The sequence below is a fragment of the Maylandia zebra genome, linkage group LG1 (genome assembly GCF_041146795.1).
Source record: "Maylandia zebra isolate NMK-2024a linkage group LG1, Mzebra_GT3a, whole genome shotgun sequence".
Taxonomy (NCBI): domain Eukaryota; kingdom Metazoa; phylum Chordata; class Actinopteri; order Cichliformes; family Cichlidae; genus Maylandia; species Maylandia zebra.
The window spans coordinates 4636122-4656018 of NC_135167.1; the positions used below are offsets into that span (position 1 = coordinate 4636122).

General features: G+C 40.4%; 1 protein-coding gene across 2 annotated transcripts in view; it reads right to left on the reverse strand.

The window, feature by feature from the left end:
- mmp15b (matrix metallopeptidase 15b) overlaps positions 1-19897 on the reverse strand; it is a 34022-nt gene that overhangs the window by 6202 nt on the left and 7923 nt on the right. For both annotated transcript variants that reach the window (XM_004539829.4, XM_024802491.2), the window contains exons 2-9: positions 16464-16612; positions 16025-16147; positions 15393-15700; positions 8691-8852; positions 8367-8563; positions 5529-5667; positions 2308-2458; positions 578-696 (exon numbers count right to left, since the gene is read on the reverse strand). In XM_004539829.4, the coding sequence (XP_004539886.1) occupies positions 578-696; positions 2308-2458; positions 5529-5667; positions 8367-8563; positions 8691-8852; positions 15393-15700; positions 16025-16147; positions 16464-16612 (1348 nt within the window). The remainder of the gene's footprint in view (positions 1-577; positions 697-2307; positions 2459-5528; positions 5668-8366; positions 8564-8690; positions 8853-15392; positions 15701-16024; positions 16148-16463; positions 16613-19897) is intronic.

The window sequence follows — 19897 nt, forward strand, 5'->3', positions numbered from 1 at the left end:
CTGAGGGACTTCAATGAGGCAATCAGATGAAGAATCCCTGTTTGCACTCTCTTAATCAACAAAGAGGTGGAAGTACAAACTGTATGCTATAAAAGTATGCAGTTTTGGTCTAGTTTTCATCTATTATTTATGAATTGATGTTGCTTTTGAACACCATTCAACTGAAAAACAGCCACTAAAGACAGCACGTTTTATGAAATCAGTGATTTCATAAATTATCTCAACAAGAGTGTGCACAACAACTCTTAATAGAAGTCAGCTACCAAGTTAAACAAATAGTGAGCAAAAAATAATTCAAATTGACAAGAATAGAATTCAAAATAATTCAATTACATGAAACTCATAAACTATAAATTTGCGTCCCTAGGAGTCAAGACACTGAATCACTCCTCTCCAATAATGCACAGTAAAGCCAGAAGCATTTCACATGTCAGTTCAAAATCACACCCACACCCTCCCCCATCTCCTGATGACTGACCACACCCTGATTCTTTGTTTCAGGCATGTCTCAGTCTGCCACAGACCCTCTTCTCCCCTTTCCAAACACAAACACATACACAGAAACCACACCGCTCACCTCCATCATCGCTGAGGAAGGCCCCCTTGGGATTAGAGGGCACTGACGTTCCCCAGACACTGATTGACTTCGGGTAGCCTCTGTCAGCTGAGCGAGACTGCTCGTTGAAGCGCCAGTACCTGAAGACAGAAAGCGGGAGAAGGTTGATACTGTTTATCAACTGTCTAAACAAGAACAGAGCAGACGTCTTCCTCAGTACACTACATGCTGGGTCTGCACAGAGTGCATATCACAGTACCGCTTCCACAGAATACTTGTAGTTCTGTGAGTTAATATGCTGTGAGCGTTCTGTACACATAAACCTTCAGGGCGTGTATTTTCATGCACCAAAGTCAAACCACTCACTTCATGGTAGTGAAAATAAAGTATGTTTGACATGAGCTTTTCTGCACAGTGGTACGGTTACGGGCTGTAGTTCAGTTAAAAATAGTTCCTACATCAATCAGCTCACAACAAGGTTTATGGATGGCTTCTGAGTAACTGAAACATGATTTCCAAAAGGAGTAGATTTTTATTCTATATAGAATAAAAACAGATGAGTGAAAAAAAGGCTGTTCTTACAGTTTTATTTCTGCTGGTATTTGGTCATAAAATCTAGGGAGTCAATGTCTGAAATCCATCTCACATCAGCCAGGATGAGAGTGAATTCACTACAATCATGATACTGATATCATGATAGTGACAGAGGAAAAGTCTGTGGACTGCCAAAATGAGTAAGATTCATCATTTATTGAGCATGACGGTCTGTACTAGATGTCGTAGCAATTTAGCATCTAACTGGTGAGATATTCCAGTCTGGAACAAAGCTGGACCAATCAACAAATTGCTGTTGACCTTTGTAGCTGGGACGAGTGCAAGTTGATCACTAGGTTTTTCAAGACATTGCTGCCCTCAATAAAAACAGAATGCAATAATTTGCTCATAAACACTAATTTTATTAACAACAGAACACAAAGTATCAAATTCTTAAATTGACACATTTCACTGTTTCATGAAAAAGCTAATTTTGAATTTGAGGACATTAATATATCTCGGAAAAAATGCAGCGAGAGCAACAAAGGGCTGGAAATGCAAGTAGGACTAAGAAAAAACAGGTGAAGCAACTAATTAGGCTAACGGACAACAGATTGGTAACATGACTGTGTACCAGGAGAGCCTAAAGGCATCAAAAGGCACCATTACCACTGAAAGTTTTCTACAGTTTTTACAGAAACAAATGTTCCCACCAGATGCCCTTTTTTTGTTTTTTAAGGGAAGAAATTATATATTTCAAGAAGACAATGTTAAACTGCATACTGCATCTCTTACAAAGGGAGGTTTTGTAGTAGAAGTGTCTGGGTGTTGAACTGGGCTGCCTGCAGTCACCAGCTAAAAACGTTTGGCACATCATGAAACCAACAGTACAACACAGAAGGCCCAGGACTGTTGAGCAGCTCATATCCCACGTCACACAAGAGTGGGACGATATTCCTCTCTGAAAATTTCAGCAAGCGGTCTCTCATGAGTCTGTAAACGTCGGTTCCCACACATTTGTGGACTGTTGTTAAACAAAGGAGATGCTACACAGTGATAAACATGACCCTATTGTGTTTAACACTCCTTAGATTAAACATTTGATTTGTCAAGTGACCCTGCAAGAACTTGCCAAAAGCAACCAAACTACTGATATCCTTTTAATGCAATATACTCACAGTTCAGTGTCACTCAGACAGAGTATAGGGCTATATTACCTGTCTCCTTGAAAGAAGTAAGTGTAGCCGGATGGCTCCCACCAGATGGCTGTATCTATTCGGTCGTAGGGAATATCTATACCATAATCGACTAGCTCAAGTGGGTAGCCTGGTTCCAGGTTAGCCTCTCTGAAAAGCCAGAATCTGTTTCCTGAGGAGAGGAGAGAAATTTTATGTGATGCTTTCTGATGTATACATTGGAGCATTCCCCTATCCACTCTTACCCTTATATGGAAAATGTTACCACACACAATCACATTGTATATGACATATATATGGTTACCCACACATCATAAACCTTCGAGAATGCTCATGCACACATGTTTAATTTGCTAGCAATTACGGATAAGAACAGTCCCACAAACCAAGCCAGCATTTACACACACTTGTAAATAATAAGAATGCAATAATGGATTATTGGCAAGCAATCAAAAAAAAACTCAGCAGAAGTGAGTACGACATCCCTGATTACAGAGTTTGGGTTTGGCCTGTAATTATGCACAAGGAGTGGCTTGTCTCATGTCAGGCTAAAGCACATTTTGTTGCTGAAGGCAACGTTTTATTGTTTCTCACAGTATCTGACAGGGGGACTGTGTTTCACCATTACATCTCCTTTTGGCTTCATTCTGCCTTTCCCTCACCCGCCCATCCATCCACCCACTTCTGGCCCCTTGCTCCTCATTTAAAAAGAAAGCTCTACACTCAGCATCTGGATAGTACAAGAGGTTGACGCAATGCTTCCCAGGGTTCCTGCGGTGCACAGCCCTCATGTAAAATCCCATGACTTACTCCACAGCTTTTCAAGGCAATGCCAGAGCACTTCAGTGACATAAAAATCCGATGCCTTTTTTTCCCCTGGAAATCTTTTTCTACAGGGATGAATGTTGTTTCTATTACAGCTGGCCTTGTTTTGGACCAGAGCAGCAGGGAAACCTCTGGGTAACACAACAGCTGTGCAACTGGCTTACAGTAAAGATTTACTTTACCGCACTACAGTAAATCAGTACAATACAAACATCAATTCATCCATGTATTACTGTATTTCAGAGAATGCACAGATGCAGGATATTTGTACAACAGCAGAATATCGTAAGACTTTGTGTTTTGGCTTAAGCGATGAGCTCGAATGTAGAAATTGGGCAGTGATGAAAAAATATACCCAGGAGCCTTACAGGTTGATTGAAGGGCTGGTGGAGCGGTAGAAACAGCAATTTTTCTGCATGAGCAGATCTCTAGACTGTGTGTCAGGGTTTCTTTACTGTCTCCATTGTGCTTTAGTTTGATTTGTCAGGCTGGCTTTTCTGTGCTTCTAGTTTCTAGTTTGGATATAAAATAATAAACAAAAAACAGTTCAGTTTATTGCTAATGTAAAAACATGTACAGTGTTAATATTTGGTGTCTGAATTAAAACAGTTGCCATAACTATTACTCAAAACCACATTTCAGATCCCAAAATCACCAAAGGAAGAAAATCCTTTTGGGCCATTATTTGTAGCTACAACGGTCGAGACTACTATAATCCAGAGTTTATAACAAAACATGTCTTAGCTGGAGCCACAAAATTCATCAGCATTGACACACAATTTAAGTGAAACCTGTTTTAGTATTTCAATTCAAAGTAGTAGCACATAATATTGCTCATTAATCACAAAGATATGTCACTGAGTCAAAGTATCATGAAAACTTAGGATTGAGTTGAGGTGGGTTGAGAAGTGGCTTGCAGATGCACCATAAAGAGCGCAGGCGATATGAGGTTTGGATTTTGGAGGTGTTGAATGGTATCAGCTGATGTGGGCTTGTCTTAAGATCAGCTGGTTGTGCCTGAAGCTGTGCTTGTTTCTTGGCCCATGATTGAAAACTCTATTTCACAAGTCTGCAAGAACTTGTGCACAACAGTGATGAGTGATTGCTTTAGTCACCACCAGAGAAAGTAAATGCATTGACTGATGCGATGGGTTTAAATACAGGTGTTCATAATAGGCATCCTATTGTTGTGCTTGTCCCCCTTAATCTTATACTCTGCCAGTTTCCTTGCTTCCCTCCCTCTTTCCTCTTCCTTTGTCTCACTCTTCCTTTGCTTAATGGCTTCTCGCCAAATGTCATGCAGAGTCTTGCCGATGACATCATTCTCCTCATTATCAACAGCTGCCTGAAAGCCCGAAGCACCCAGAATCAAGCAGCCGAGTTCTTCTTTTTTCATTCAACTTTATTCGCTGTTGTAAAAGACAAGCTGCTCTCAGAGTCTGTGCCAAAATAATGAGCTGTTCTAAAAAAGATTAATACTCAGCATGGTGAACACATTATGTACTGTTGCTTTCTTAAGGAAGTGGGACTAAGGATATCTTCAACATTATCTGTAGAAGATAGAAAAAGCTGCAGTCAGTTTTACTGCTCATATAATGGATTGAAACTGTACTCGGGTTGTAAAAAAGAAACCAGATGTGAGGGTTTTTTTGTTTTCTATGCACGAGAGTGCACATGTTTATGTGAGATATATTTATGGTCCATATGTCCAGAAAAAGTAAATACCTGATCTATAAAGGTGAAACAAATAGAATATTTCAACTTTGACATTAGCAAGACAGACTGATTTATGATAACACCTGGACCTACACACTAGATACAGATGTGTTTATCTCACATCGCTTATCTTCTTTATCTAACTTTTATCTTTTTATTTTTTAAACTGCATAACCTGGAATTACTTTCTCAAGCCTGGATGCCTTGTTATAAATGCCCAATGCATGAATTCTTTTATTATGAATTTTGACCTTAACCTTTGACCTCTACAATCTGATCAGTTCAGCCTTGAGTCTAAGTGAATGGTTGTGCCAAATTAAATAAATAAATAAATTCCTCCAGTCATTCATTAGCACATTCGTGATTGGGATGGATGTGCGGTCAAAGGGACCCTGACCTTTGACCTCTTTTTACCAAAATCTAATCAGTCATCTCCGCTGTTTCCACTGATTGTTGGAGGCTGAAAACTGCAAGCTTACATCCACTAATATGCATTTTTCTTTACAGTTACTAAGCAATAAACTGAATTAATCCCATTTGACTTCTCATATTTGGTATCAAGGTGACATAAATCCTTTACAAAAAGAGAATACATGTAAGAATAGTAACAGCATGAGTGTGCAAGACAAGTCATCATAGTCATCATTTACAGAATAGGAAGCATGCATCCATCGGTATGTGCACCAGTATTATCTGCTTACCTTTAAAGAAGACGAACCTGCCATCATGTCTCTCATATGCAGCATCAATGTCGCCAGGGAGACCCCTCCAAAAGTGACCGATTGGCATGGGGTAGTTATCCAGAACCCTGTTCCTACGCACACGCCAGAACCAGCGGCCCTGAGGGGACACAGTACGAAAGTTTGGCTTAGTTTCTTATCTTTTCAGTTAGTTTTAAGAACTCGCTCCTAGCTGAGACTCAAGGAAATACAATGACTGCGAAGTAAATCGATGACAGGAGTGCAGGAGGGGAAAAGCTTCATATCACATCCTTAGCTTTAAAAACAATTCTATTCAGAGAACATGCAAAAAGACACAATAAGAAATATTTTCTCAAGTCATCCATGCAGTCACCCCAGCTGAGGTCACATACACTGTTGCTTTTTTGTCCTCTATGCCAAGCAAACTGAGCTCTGCAGGATAATTAGTCCAGAATGTACAATAAACTAACAATAGCAGAACACTAGCAGGCTAATAATAGTCAGTCTCTGCTCTGCTGGTTTTATCATGTTCCCTCACTGCAGTCTCTCTGTTGATCAGTCTGCCATGAGATGCACTTTAATAAAGAACTGTGGTGTTTGTTCGTCACGTCAGTGACACAAAACAAAGAAAAAGAAAATGCATATTTTTACCCTTCATGACACTTTGGTTAGTGAACACTCATATCTACTGCAAACAAGCAGCAGACAGAGTTTAACCAGCAGCCCCTCGACTCATTCATAACTGGTGAGTCAGTAGCCCTGTTTGTCCTGGATGCTATAACAGTAAAATGCTGGGTGCTGCTTCTTTCTGGCAAGCACTGCTAGTTTTGTCCTTCATGCAGGACACACTCGCAGACAGCACGGCGCGGCACAGAACAGAACACACTGGAGATGTGTTGGTGAGTGAGACAGAACAGGGCTGAATCCAACTGGATGCTCAACCGTTTGTCTGGTCGGACAGCTCCTTTCCTACAGAATTAACCATATTAGAGCAGATCTCAGTGTGGGAGTTTCATTACTGAGAACTGCTCAGTGTGCTGGCTCTCTTTATGTCGAGACCTTCTGCTGTGAAGTGGACAAAAGAAAGAAACTTTTCCTGAAGAATGACAGCACCTTTTTTCCTTTAATGAACAGGACTCCATAGAGAAAAGAGTGGAACTGGTGTGCTCCGAATTACTCCTACTCATTCAGGGAGCAATTTTGTCTGTGCAGAATAATAGCAGAGAAAACCAATGTCATATAATTTATTTGAATTTGGACGAAAGCTGACCGACAGACAAATGTTTCCACGCATAAAGCCACACTGTCCTCGGCTAAAAATGAAGAAATAAAGACGACTGTATTATAATATTACAACCTTGCAATTAACTTTCAGGCCAAGCTGGGGAGGAGTGATAGAGAGAAATTTGAATAAATGATAATTACAGCTCAAAATCAACAAACCTTGATATAACCACATGCATTAATCTAACCATGAATATATATTTATTGCTTTTTGTCTGCATTTGCTCTGATCAGGTAATTTCTATTTTTGAAGCTCATTAAGAACTGGTTAATTTTGGACAATGAATAATAATGTCTCATGACGTTAATGAAACCCATGAAGACAGACATTAACGTCTGCGATGAAACCCAAGAGTACAAATATAACTGCTTGACCATGTGTAGCATATGTCCAGCCAGTCAGATTTCAGAGTGTGTAATGACTGGTCAGTGTCGCACACACTTAAGAGTCCAAGACAGGAGCTATTCATAGACTGATCTGAGTACTTGGGGAGGGAGGGGGGGTGCAGTGGTCTGCTGTGTGGACTACAAAGCAAATGAAAGATCCCACAAGCAAGAAATATTCACATCTGTGTGTTTTTTCAGCTCTGCAAACACCCCAGATCAAGTTTGCTATCTACAGCTGCTGTGAGCCCTAATGCTTCAGTTCAATGTCAGACGTCAAAACAGCAGAGCAACATTTCTGGAGGTGAAACTGAGGCTTCTTTAAAGTAAAGCCTGCATGTCCCCTGCCCCACTCAGTATAATATCTGCAGCTCTCTTCACTAGTCAATGCTATCAACACTGGACACCTTTTCTGGCCTCTCCCATGGAAACACGTAATTACTTATCTTTGCAGAGCTGCACTATGTATAAACCAACGCCAGAAAAAAGAAGATCTGAAATGGATGGGAGGAAATGGAGCCCTACTTGCTGCTGAAAGTTCAATAAATTCAATTGAACACACAGCACCTGCACAGTGAAAAAGTACTGGAAAAGCTGATTAAATAATATCAAAATACCCATATAATAAATAATGAGAGAGGAGCTGCAGCCAATAACACGATCAGTTTAAATACTAGCATCTACAAGACAAATCTCATAAAGGTTAAGACTCAGTTAATATCTAACTGCTGCCGCAGCTAATGTTTTGTGTGGGCCCAGAGGCTCTTTAAACACCTCACCAACCCTCAAACCCTTTTAACTGTTCTCAGTCTCATAAAAGAACACCAGCTCCGTGGGTTTACAATCCACAAGCACCTGATTGAAAACAGACCCCTTGTTGGCTGCGTACACGCCATTTGTCGTAACTCGTTTCTCAGGAAAATAATAACTAATATATTGAAACGGTGGAGTTGTCATGAAAGCTCCTTTCCTGGAAGATGACTTAATTTCCAAGGAAGGTCATACTTGGAAATAAACTCATGGTGGCAGAACTTTTCCATGTATTGCTTAATGAAGCACCCTGAAGCAGCTGCTATGATTTGGCGTTATATGCATAAAATTGAATTTAATTGAATTTAATGTTCACCACTTTACAAAGACTCTCAATTTCTTAATCCGCAAACCATTTACCTTGAAGACAAACATCTCTCCTCGGAGCATAGCAACAGTGTCAAAGTTTCCCTCACAGATATTGGGTCCATAATGATCTGGCCTTTCGGTGGTCCTGGGCCTATCAGGTTGCCGAGGAGGTGTTTGAGGTGGTCTGGGCTCTGGGCGACGTGGTGCAACTGTAGGCAAGGCCTGGGTGGGACTGCTGTCAGGAGGACCTTCAGGAAGTCACAGACACAATACTTTAAACTGAGTGGATAACTGGTCACAATTTAATATCAAGAATAAGATTTCATGTCTGCATCATTTAAAAGATACGTGTGAGGATGAAAAATAAACTCCTACCATAGATCTGTTGTATCCCCCGCCGGTCATCCTCTGGCAACTGGAAGTTCTCCGTTTCCATCCACTGGTAGAAGGGAGCCATGATGGCTAGAGGATTGTTGGAATGCTCTAAGCCCAGGGCGTGTCCCAGCTCGTGGACTGCTACCAGGAAGAGGTCATTACCTGTATGAATGAGAGATAAGTTAGAATAAAAGGGGAGAGAGGCAAACAAATAAAGGGCTCACAAAAGCTAACCGAGTTCAAGTTGCACTGCAGTACAAAATGCAAGATGGAAGCCCCCAACAAAGTAAACCACACCCAGTGCTTGCTTAGTGGGTTCAATCCGGTCTCAAAGTTTCCACAATCCCTATCCCTAAACATAGAGAGATTTTTATAGGCAGAGGATTTAACAAATTGGTAATATCAGACACAATAGCCTTTAAGATAGAGATTTTCCTGTTGTGACGGTTTTATTTCTTGTCATGAAGAACAAAGATGTCTGGATCTTTAGTTTCTTGGATTATGTGGATGTATCAAGATTCTCAAATTCACAGAACGCTCAGTTTGCTTGGGGTGTAGGTGTTGTAGAGTTCAGTCATTGTTAGAGTCATGAAAATGTTGTTATCAAAGTGTAAACACAACACTCTTTACAGAGTTCTGTGTCGTAAACTCAGCTTGTCTCCACAGTCACTACACTTCAGTGCACCAGCTGTGCACACATCTTCACATCCTCCAGGCAGAATGTGTAGTTTCCACAGCATTCGCAAGCACATCTGCAACTAGGGCTGGGCGATATGGTCTAAAAGCCATATCGCGGTATAATTTGAAGCATGTGGGGTAACGATATATATCGCCATATATTCTTTTCTTCTGTATAACGTATTTTCCATATTATAAGGGGCACTTAAAATCCTTTAATGTGCCTTATCTATGAATTCTGGTTGTGCTTACTAACCTTGAACCGATTTCATGTGGTATACAGTGCACAGAAATCTGGCAAAAATGTTTTAGTACGACTTTGGTAAGCTACGAAGCCGCACCACTTGTTGGATTGTCGGAGCATTACGGCTGCCGTAATCAGGAGCCCTGCGGAGTAATTTGGGTCCAAAACTCTGTCTGCTTCAGGTCCCAAAGTCAAACGAACACTGCAGCATCACTGAGAGTTAAAAACTAATGCTAAATTCTTTCATCTTTAATAAAATGATCAGCATTGCTGCTTTACCAGGTGTAACAATTAAGTTTAACATCCAGGCATTCATGAAAACAGAATTTATTAAATCCAGTTAGCAGGAAGCAGGTTTCCACCTAAACATGATATGCCATGTTCTGACTGAGAGATTTCTAAAAAACATTAAAACATAAAGCTGCTATCACTTCCAACATAAATGAAGACAGAAAACTAAACAGCAGTGACTTTTGTAGGGTTACTGAAGTTGGACTAGCTGGTATATAATTGTGTCCTACTTGATCGCTAGTGACACAGCTATCTTAGCATAATATTAGCATAATATAAACAGTGAAGCTGGAGGATGAACGCTAACGTTTTTCCACTCGATAAAAGTGCTCCTTCTCTTTGTTATTACTGTCGCCCGGCATAATTTGCAGAAGATATTGCTTATAGCCGCTGCCATGCTTTCAACCAAAACAGGCGCAGCTTGATGACACCATCAACATGTGCTATCGCAGTAGAGCGGTATAGTCAAAATCTCTACCGTTCGCCAGATTTGTATCGTTTCTACCATATACCGTTCATACCGCCCATCCTTATCTGCAACCAAGTGTAATTTTCAACTTGCAGCAAGTTCTATTAACATTGACCCTCAAACATGCAGTCGATCTTTCGAGTAATCCATCCAACTGCAATCCAAGATGGTGGAATTGGAGTTTGTTCGACCACAGGAGACCATAAGAGAATCAAGGAAGCTGAGAGACATCAAGGGCCACAACATTGTGACCTGACCAGCGAGCCCACAGCAAAACACGAGAAAGGAAGTACTGTGGTAGGTGATTAACAACTTTCAAACTAAGAGCAAGGGGACTGTCTGGTGGTAAACTGATCATTGTCTTTGACAGATGAAAAATCCCAAATAAATCCCAAAATATTAAACAATACATAAAAACTGTTGGTTTACAGACATACAGGGATGATCAAAGTTCATGAAAAAACTGGGGATGTATAACTTTGTACAGAATGATGGAAAATTCAACATGCATTCTTGAGCATCTTACACATACATGACAGAACAACGTATAACAAGTCTACGTATCTGTAACATATCAGATAAAACGAATAGGAACGTCTGTTCATTCTTTTCTATTTATCACACAAAAATCTCCTTAGATCTAAAACATTAATCACACACAGGCATGCTAATGACTGCTGATATGAATCTGTATGCATTTCTGTCCCGTTTAACCCACCAAGACATCCTGTTATCCACTGCCACTGCAATAATATCACTCTGTGCAGCTGTGACGTAGTGACCACTGCAGACCAACATCCTCTCAGAACAAAAGACTACTTTGAGATTTTTTTTTAAAGAAAAATAGAGAGAAACCAGGTTTACATTTTTCATGTCATATTCTATAAGTTCATCTCTAAAGCGAAGCCAGCACACAGCTGGGTACTTCCCTTCCAGTCAATACCTCTTTGTTGCTTTTCACCCTAGGCTCCGGCCTGAGCGACCTTTGAACTTCCTACCCATTTTGTTCACCCTATAATTGGCCATACAGATTGGTCAGATTGGTGCCAGTGACATCATGCTGTTGGGTGTACTGGTGATGTCACTGCTGTACGTGGAACAGAAGGGGGGGGGGGGGTGCTGTAGATTCCTTATTTTGTGCATCTCCTCATTTCCTCTTTGAAACACACACAGGATGCACACAGTTCATCTTGTAAGTCCAGAGTCACATGAATGTCCTCACGGCATGCTAAGCGCCAGCTAACACTCGAGGGGAGAAAATAGAAGAGGGTAAGACAGAGTGGTAGAGATAGCTCAGGATGAATGAAGAGAGATAAAGAGCCCTTTGTGAGGTAACTGTGACTACCAGTTTGAAAGAGAAAAGCAAGATTGCACTTCAAATGCTTTAGCCTGGTTAGGTTCAGCCGGTTCCTCTACTGCTAATTCACACACATACATTTGACCTATTTCAACTCCCTAAAGCTTTGTTCCCTTGTTTATCATGCCTCACACCTCATTCATCTGCCACAGGGAGACTATCAGTGTAAAAAAGGGCAGACTAAAGCACCACCTAGACAACCAAAATCCACTACCCAAGTTTGCTCTGCCTTTTGCCAGAAACTTACTCATCATCATCAGTCTCATCTGACCACAAAAGCTTCTGACCTTTTCCCGTTACCAGCTTACCACATTTTTTCTGAGCGAAAGGTGTTTGAGTTTTGTGGATAACGTGTAAAAGCTGTTTTTGTTTTCCCTGCCAGAAAGCCTGATTAATCACACTGTGCGTCACAAGGTTCACACCAAAACTCTTTAGCCTAGTAAAAGAGCTCTTTCTGAAGCTGAGGTCAAGGAAAGGGAAAGAAAACACCATGATGAGTGGATCAAATGCATTTGTGCTTTATCGTCAGCTGCTGTCTATAATTTTTCTATTGATTGCTAAGCTGTGTTTGTCCAGAGCGTTCTCACTCCCGAGGTGTAACATGTCGACGTTTTGTCACGTCCCGCGGCGTTCCTGAGGAACGCGAAAGGAGACCTTCGGCGTTCTTATGGTACGCGGCGGGTTATGGCTGGAATCCAGTGCAATGACGCTCCCGCGGTAATAGACGTTCCAGCCCTGTATTCCAGCCCTAAACCTAACCTTATCCCTAGCCCTGACCATAACCTTATTCTTGACCTTAACCAGGACTTTAATGATGTTAAATAGCGTGTTTCTAAGTGATTTGAAGAAAAAGAGCAAACATGTGTAGATTCAGTCCAGACGGTTCTCATATTTCCTCTTTTTTCCGAGGTCGTCATCTAGGAACGTGGTGGGTAGCCGAAAACGTAATATGGTGACGATTTGTCACCTAGCGTAAAATGTTACGCTTTGGGAGTGAGAACGGGTTGGTTTGTCTGATACAACTCAAAAAGAGGTCAGAGGTGAGAGCTCATTTTGTTCTGAGGACCCTTCAGCAAAGCATATGCTGACTAAGGCTTTAACGTCACTCTTCAAGTCTCGCTTTTTCTTTCAGCACATCTGCTGCTCTAAGAATAATCTTCTTTCTGCACGTTAGACAAATAACCCCTGTTATGTTGACTAAAAGTCTTCATCAACATCATTTCTTTGTTTCATTGTGTTCATTTGAACTCGTCCTAAAATGGGACCAGACAAACTGATTTATTATTTCAGCCTTTTTTCAGTCCACTGACTTTAGTTACTACTAACAGCTAATCCACATATTTTTTGACCGTTTTTTTTTTAAAAAAAGTTGAAACTATTATGCCTCAATTATTTTCTTATGCAAAAAAATTCAATTGGTTTATCCATACAGCTATCCATTCAATTGTTAGAAACCTGTATTTGTAATTGTATTTCTATTTTAACCGGTTATTATTTATCCATTATAGTTACAATTAAAATTATACAATTTTGACTGCTAACCATCCAACATGAACTTCAATTGAAAGTGGAAGAAAATGGGTGGACTACATATATGATATTTAAAGGTTTAAAAAACTGAGAAAGAAAATTGTTGCTGTTAAAAATAAATACTTGTGACTTTCAATTGTCACTCCATCAGGCACATACTAGACCAGGGGTGGGGAACTCCAGGCCTCAAGGGCTGGTGTCTTGCGAGTTTTAGAGCTCACCCTGGGTCAACACACCTGAATCAAATGATCAGTTCATTGCCAGGCCTCTGGAGATCTTTTAGACATGTTGAGGAGGTAATTTACCCTTTAAATCAGCTATGCTGGATCAAGGACACATCTAAAACCTGCAGGACACTGGCCCTTGAGGCCTGGAGTTCCACCACCCCTGTACTAGACCAATCTGCATGACCTCTGTCCTCCGAAAGAAAATAACAAAGAAAAACTTGCATGTCACATAAAAGGCTACATTTTTGACAAGACTGACTACTTAGACGCGGCAACTAAAGTGAAGACCACAATGAAATTTAGCGGCACTTTGCTTTCAAGCGGTGTAAGTAGCATGGTGCAGCAAAAAGACCAGTCTCCACATCTCCCAAGTGGAACACACTCCCACTTAGAGTGGCATTCCATCCATCCCTGTGATCCTGCAAGACATCCCACACACAACTGATCACACAGATACAGGCTTGTACATGCACACACACACAATACTTAGCTGTGTGTGTCAGCTGGATATGCAGATAACAGACAGGCCAAAAAAGGCTTTTGTTGAAAAGTAAAGTCCCCATTTAATCAGCAACAGCATTTTTGTCATTTTTCACTTCTGCATATAACTAGCTTAGTGCTTGTCACTGTTGTTAAGGTTTTTAACTGGTCAACATGGGCTCATCCTACCAAAGGATGCCTGAGGGCGTAAATATGAGCATAAAATATTTGACTTACTTCGATATGATCCGTCTAATAATTTGTCTTTAAAGCCAATAACTGCTAGAAGCAGCATCTACACCCAGACCAAGCTAGAAACGAAGCTTCTTCTCTCATTAACCCAGAATTATTACATTATGGTGACTTATAGAATAGTTTTTCCTCCGGACATAACGCCTGTTTAAGTCGGTCCTTAGTGAATCCTCTAATGGGATCACTTCTTGATACAGTATTATTTTCAAAATCACATAAAAATGGGCAGCACCATCCTGATCTGTTCTGCATCTGTTGTAATCATTCAGTATACAAATGACTAAGACAGAATGGGTAAATATACTTTGTAGCTTTTTAGGGTGAGTAATAATTTATCTTAAAGTTTGGCAGGTCACCTCAGGGTCTTTTCAGGTATGAGGAAGTTAGAATTCAACCTTTTTTGTATGGGATTTTAAATAAAAAGACAATATACCCCTTCCAAGTAAGCATACTAGTACTGGCTCAAATTTAACAGTGAGGCAAATTATGAGTTTTTGACTCAGTGTAAGAACATTGTCCAGATGGGTTTACCAATGTGGCTACATGACTAAAAACATTTATGATCCAAGTTAAATTATGAACAGTTTTGATTTTTTTAAGACCTTCTAATAGTAAATGCGTTTTTAAGACATTTTGAGAATTTATTTTAGAATTTTAAGGATTTTTGTTTTTAGGGGAGAGTCATGGCTATGGCTCTAGTCAGGACAAAGATGTTAACATTATCACTTGGGGTATATTTCAAATTTATAGGGAGTTCATTAGGATAAAGACTGAGAGATGTCACAGGGAGTCCACTTTTAAAGGTAAGTGGAGCAGCCGAGCCTGACAAATGAGAGATGATGTAAGTGGCTGAGCCTTGCCAACTCCAGTTAGCTGTGGGGGAAATCCACGGGGACAGCTGTTATATAGATCCATTACAACCGGCACAACATGACACGACCAGTGATGAAAACTGCTCATCAGCTGGGCCTCCACAAAAACACCTCAATCATCCACTTCTACAAAGAATTTAACCAAATAACACACTGTTGATATCCAAACCCTTAAGACAAAAGCCACAAAACAATCTGTCTCTTGGCAATAAAACGTTCTCCTATATTATCAGCCAAGATGATTTTTAAAGTCTAAAAAATAATAAAATCCATAATGTAACAGATTGACAGAAATCTTTTACCTTGTACATTATGGTTCCCTATGGTCCATGGTTCATCAGAGTCAAAATGCGTGTCTCCACCCATTCCAGGTCCAGGGAAGTAGGCATGAGCCAGAAAGCCCCCCTCCCCATCAAAAGGAGAGCTGTCTCCATGAAAACCTGAAGCGAAGAAGATCATGATGTCGGGCTCCTTACGGCGTCCATATTTGATGTCCTGGTAGGGGATTTCGTCAAAGCTCAGTGGGGTGACCCTCTCCCAGACTTTAAAGGCCCGCCTGATGGCCTCAAACGAGTTATACTCTCCAATTTTTGGAGTGTAGTTCTGAATACTATGGGGAAAAAGAGAGAAATAGAAAAAGGAGAGTGGCCAATATAAGTTTGAAGTAAAATGTATTAAGCATTAATGTTTTTCATTTATATGCTGTTAGAAATTGTCAGTGTCTGGAAAGTTTGAAGAAGATGAGAGCAAAGATCTTCAGACGAGGCAAGTTTGAGTTCTAGCACACTGCGGCAAATGTATACTTAATACAAAAAACAAAAAAAAAAGCAACATATAAAAGCCGACTTTACTCAAGCCTCAAACAGACAGAGATTACATTCACTTCCTCTCTGTACTGTACATTTGTGGCAGATCGGCTCATCTTTGTTGTTACCTGTAAGTGAGGTGCTTTTTGTTCCATTTATGTCCAGTGAGGGCATAACGTTTCCGCCGAACGTTGGTTTTGATCTGGCCTCCAAACTTGTCAGGCACACCGCAGCGGGGTCTCTTCATAGCACTGTAGGAGATGAAAGAAGTGGTGTGTGTGTGTGTTTATGTTGGGAGGATGAAGCAACCAAGAGAAGAGATGAAGGGGAGCATTACATTAAACCTTCTTGTCCTGCTATATTTTCGTGAGCAGTTTGTCTGAAGCAGCTGTCTATTCTTTCACACTACAGAGGATTTTTTTTTACCAGCATTCTGAGACAAATCAATGAATAAAGGATTAAAATGGATTGTTTAGTTAAAATTTAGGACTCGTGTGTACTGCCAGTTTATTTGGGCCTCATTAATGGATATACTGTACTAAAACACTACAGTTAAGTCATGCTGACCTTAGAGTTTGAGCGTCGATCTGTCCAGTGACCTCCAAATCGTAGAATCGCTGCATGTCGCTGATAGCGTCGGACAGGATCTGAGCTGATCGCATGGTTGACATCTGTCTGCTAGCCTGGGGCAGGTAACCGTACATCCTCAGCCATGCCTATAATCAACATTACAAAAACTGTATCATCTGGAGCATGTTTATTTGAATTTAAGCTCATTAGAAAGAACTAAATATTGTCAAAAATAGCATACTTTTCATTTTAACAGCTTAGTCTACACAGACGAGCCTGTGGAACAAGAGACTTTTAAGAAGAACACAGCAACAGCTGTTTTATAAGCATATTAGCAGTTAAAGCACTGAAGAGCGAAAAACCATAACGTCTGACTTCTACTTGGCTTCTGTAACATGTTGACATGTTGCCTTGATCTTTGTGGGAAAGCTGCTCATATTTATTATTTCTGCAAGTGTACAATCCTGGTTTCCCACCAAGCCTGAGCTGACCCACCATATTTTTGGTTAAGTGTGTTAATATATTTTCTTAGCTTACTTTTCCTGTTTCTGTGCATAAAAATGTCTCAAAGGCATTTGCTATACCTCGTACTGTTTTACCTGTTCACATGATAACTGTCCACTTATGTCACCTATTCAAAGTAGGTTAAACACATTCATCACTGTATGTAAACAGGGTTAAATGTGACTGAGTGTGCTTGTGTAGGCCATGCTGGAAGTTGGTAGTACACTCCCCTGTGTGTCTGTTTCCCTCTTCTCTCCGCCTGATCTAATAACTTTTACTGTGTAAACCCTGCCTCTTAAAAAAGTAAATTGCTCTTTCAAAACGTATTCTGCTGTGAGTTGTGCTGTATTTAATGCTTGGTATACAAACTGAAGAAAACTTAGTGGGGCCTTCAGCATGTGATGTATTAGTGGAGCATGAGCCCAGTAGTGTGGAGGGTGGGGGTTAATGACAGACTTGAGGGAGAAAACATGATACTTGTCTCAATCATAGATGACGCAAAGACTATTCCACCTGTTATGTAGAAACCCAATATCACACGCGTTTGTGCACACACACTCACACATGCAAACATGCACACACATGCACACACAGAAAAACCCCTCCATATTGGGGTAGTCTGTGATACTGACACTCATACACATAGTCACATTCCCAGGGGTAGTTCAGGGACTTGTTACTGTGTGTGTGTGTCTGCACGTTTGGTAACGCATGTGCTATAGCTACATCTCTGTTCTCAGCTCTCAAGATCACACCCATCTTTCACAATGCAAAATGCTACCTGATAAAGGCCTTTATTTACTTGACCACTCCTTCAGAGGCATAAACTGACTCGTCCTTTTCAATGTTTTTTTCTTTTTGTCTCACATTCATCTTATAACCATGATAGGCTTGTTACCCCTCCCCCTGCAGCTTGAGCTGGATAAGGGGAAGAAAACCGAATGATGGATTAGTGGATGATGGTAATAAACAAGCCATAAGGGCAAATGCTACTACTTCACAGTGGACAAAACAAGAAATACTTTGCCTGTTTGTGTTCTTCTATGATTAGATGAGATGAACTACCATAAAGGGAACATAACGCCTGACTGATTATTCACTCCAGGTTCTCATGGCATTTCATGAGCTCAATTAAGGTAGTGAATGACTCCTGTCACCCTTTAACTTATGGTGTTTGTTGGATCAGCACCTTCTATCTATTTACCTGAAGCCAACAGGTTTGTTTCGTTAAAAAAACTACATATTATTAGGTGCTTCACCAACGTTATACAGCTGCAGATCATTTAGAAAACTCATCTTCCAAAAAAAGATTATCTTTTAGTAAAACACAGTTAGTTTCCCCAAAACCTCACAAGCTCCAGTATTTCTGTGCTTGGTCTGGGTCTTTCAAATGAAAAGGTTCCCAGTGAAAACACAAGTAACACAAAGGTAAAGTACAGTGAGGCAAACAGATCATTATACAGCACCTGAGAGCTTTGTATTTACACTGCGGTCTATTCAATCACCAGCTGAAGTTCAAGCATGAAAAACCAAAGCATTTCAGCTCTAAGCCAGTGAAGCACTTTGGCCCAGGAGCTTCTTCATTCACCACCTTACAGGTTTTAACCAAAGGTTATGTGATCTAATACTTGCCATTTACACACTAATAACATTGTTGTTTGTTTGCATTGGTAAGAAAACCTCAGAACAAAAGCTTTTCTGGCAGTAGAGTCATTTGTTAGCACTGTGATTAAGTGTGCATATGTGTGCGTTCGTGTTTTGGAGCAGGAAGAAGTGTAGCGAGGTCAACTGGATGTGACCCTGACCCACCTCTGACTTAAGATAAGGAGGTTGCAAACACACACGTACAAACTAACTTACATTTCCTGAAAGACTTATCTAAGGACTCTCTCTCTCTCTTACAAAGTCAAGGCAAAGAAAACAGGTGTTGTTGTTGAAAAGGCGCTCTTTTCCTTTCAATTAACTTTAGCATGTATGTTTTTACTATTTAACAAAGACAGACACCCCTCTTATACTTTCTACAGCTGCAGTTACTCAAAGATCGAAAAAAATGTTGCCATTAGAGAATGCACACCAGACTGCACGTTTCACTTCTCAATTTTTAAATGTTAAATGTCAAAAACACATCACCCAAATGACAGAGAATCTGTAAAAAGAATTACTTTTCACTTCATCTCAGCAAATGCTCTTCACATTTCCTACTGCCCATCAAAGCAAACCAAGCAGTTTGCAACACTGTAATAGAGAAACCAATGGACAATTGACCAGAGCAGGCACAGAGGAAGGAGCAGTGGAGAGAAATATCAATTTCTATAAAAGCATGCACGCACACACACACACACACACACACACACACACACACACACACACACACAGAGTGGGTGAGCCGAGAAAGACCCTGAGTTTATTTCCCTCTATGCAGAAGACTGAATCACAGGTAACATCACATACAGTGCTGTGAAAAAGTATTTGCTGCTTTCCTGATTTCTTCGTTTTTTGCTTGTGACATTTAACTACGATAAATATGCAAAAAATTAAGAAACCAGGAAGGGGCAGATATTTTTTTCACAGCACTGTATATCACAGAACAGTTTACCATATCTATGCTGCCTAAGCCCAGCCAGATTTAACTGAGGCTGCCCACTGAGTGCACAATGCACTGATAGAAACTCTGCAATGCAAAGAAAAGTCTGCCTTCTAAAGAATCTTTTGTCATGTAAGCCACTTGCTTTTCTCCTCTGTGATCAGCATCTCCACATGGTTGCTGTAATAATACCTGATAAAAACAGTAATTGCCTTCATGCTAGAGCTGGGCGATAGAACGATAACGATATGTATCGCGATATAACTTTCTCGATAGAAAAATTAAACTATCGCGATAGACCTCGCCGCTCTTGTCCTCTTAAAAAAAAGAAAAAAGAACAGCC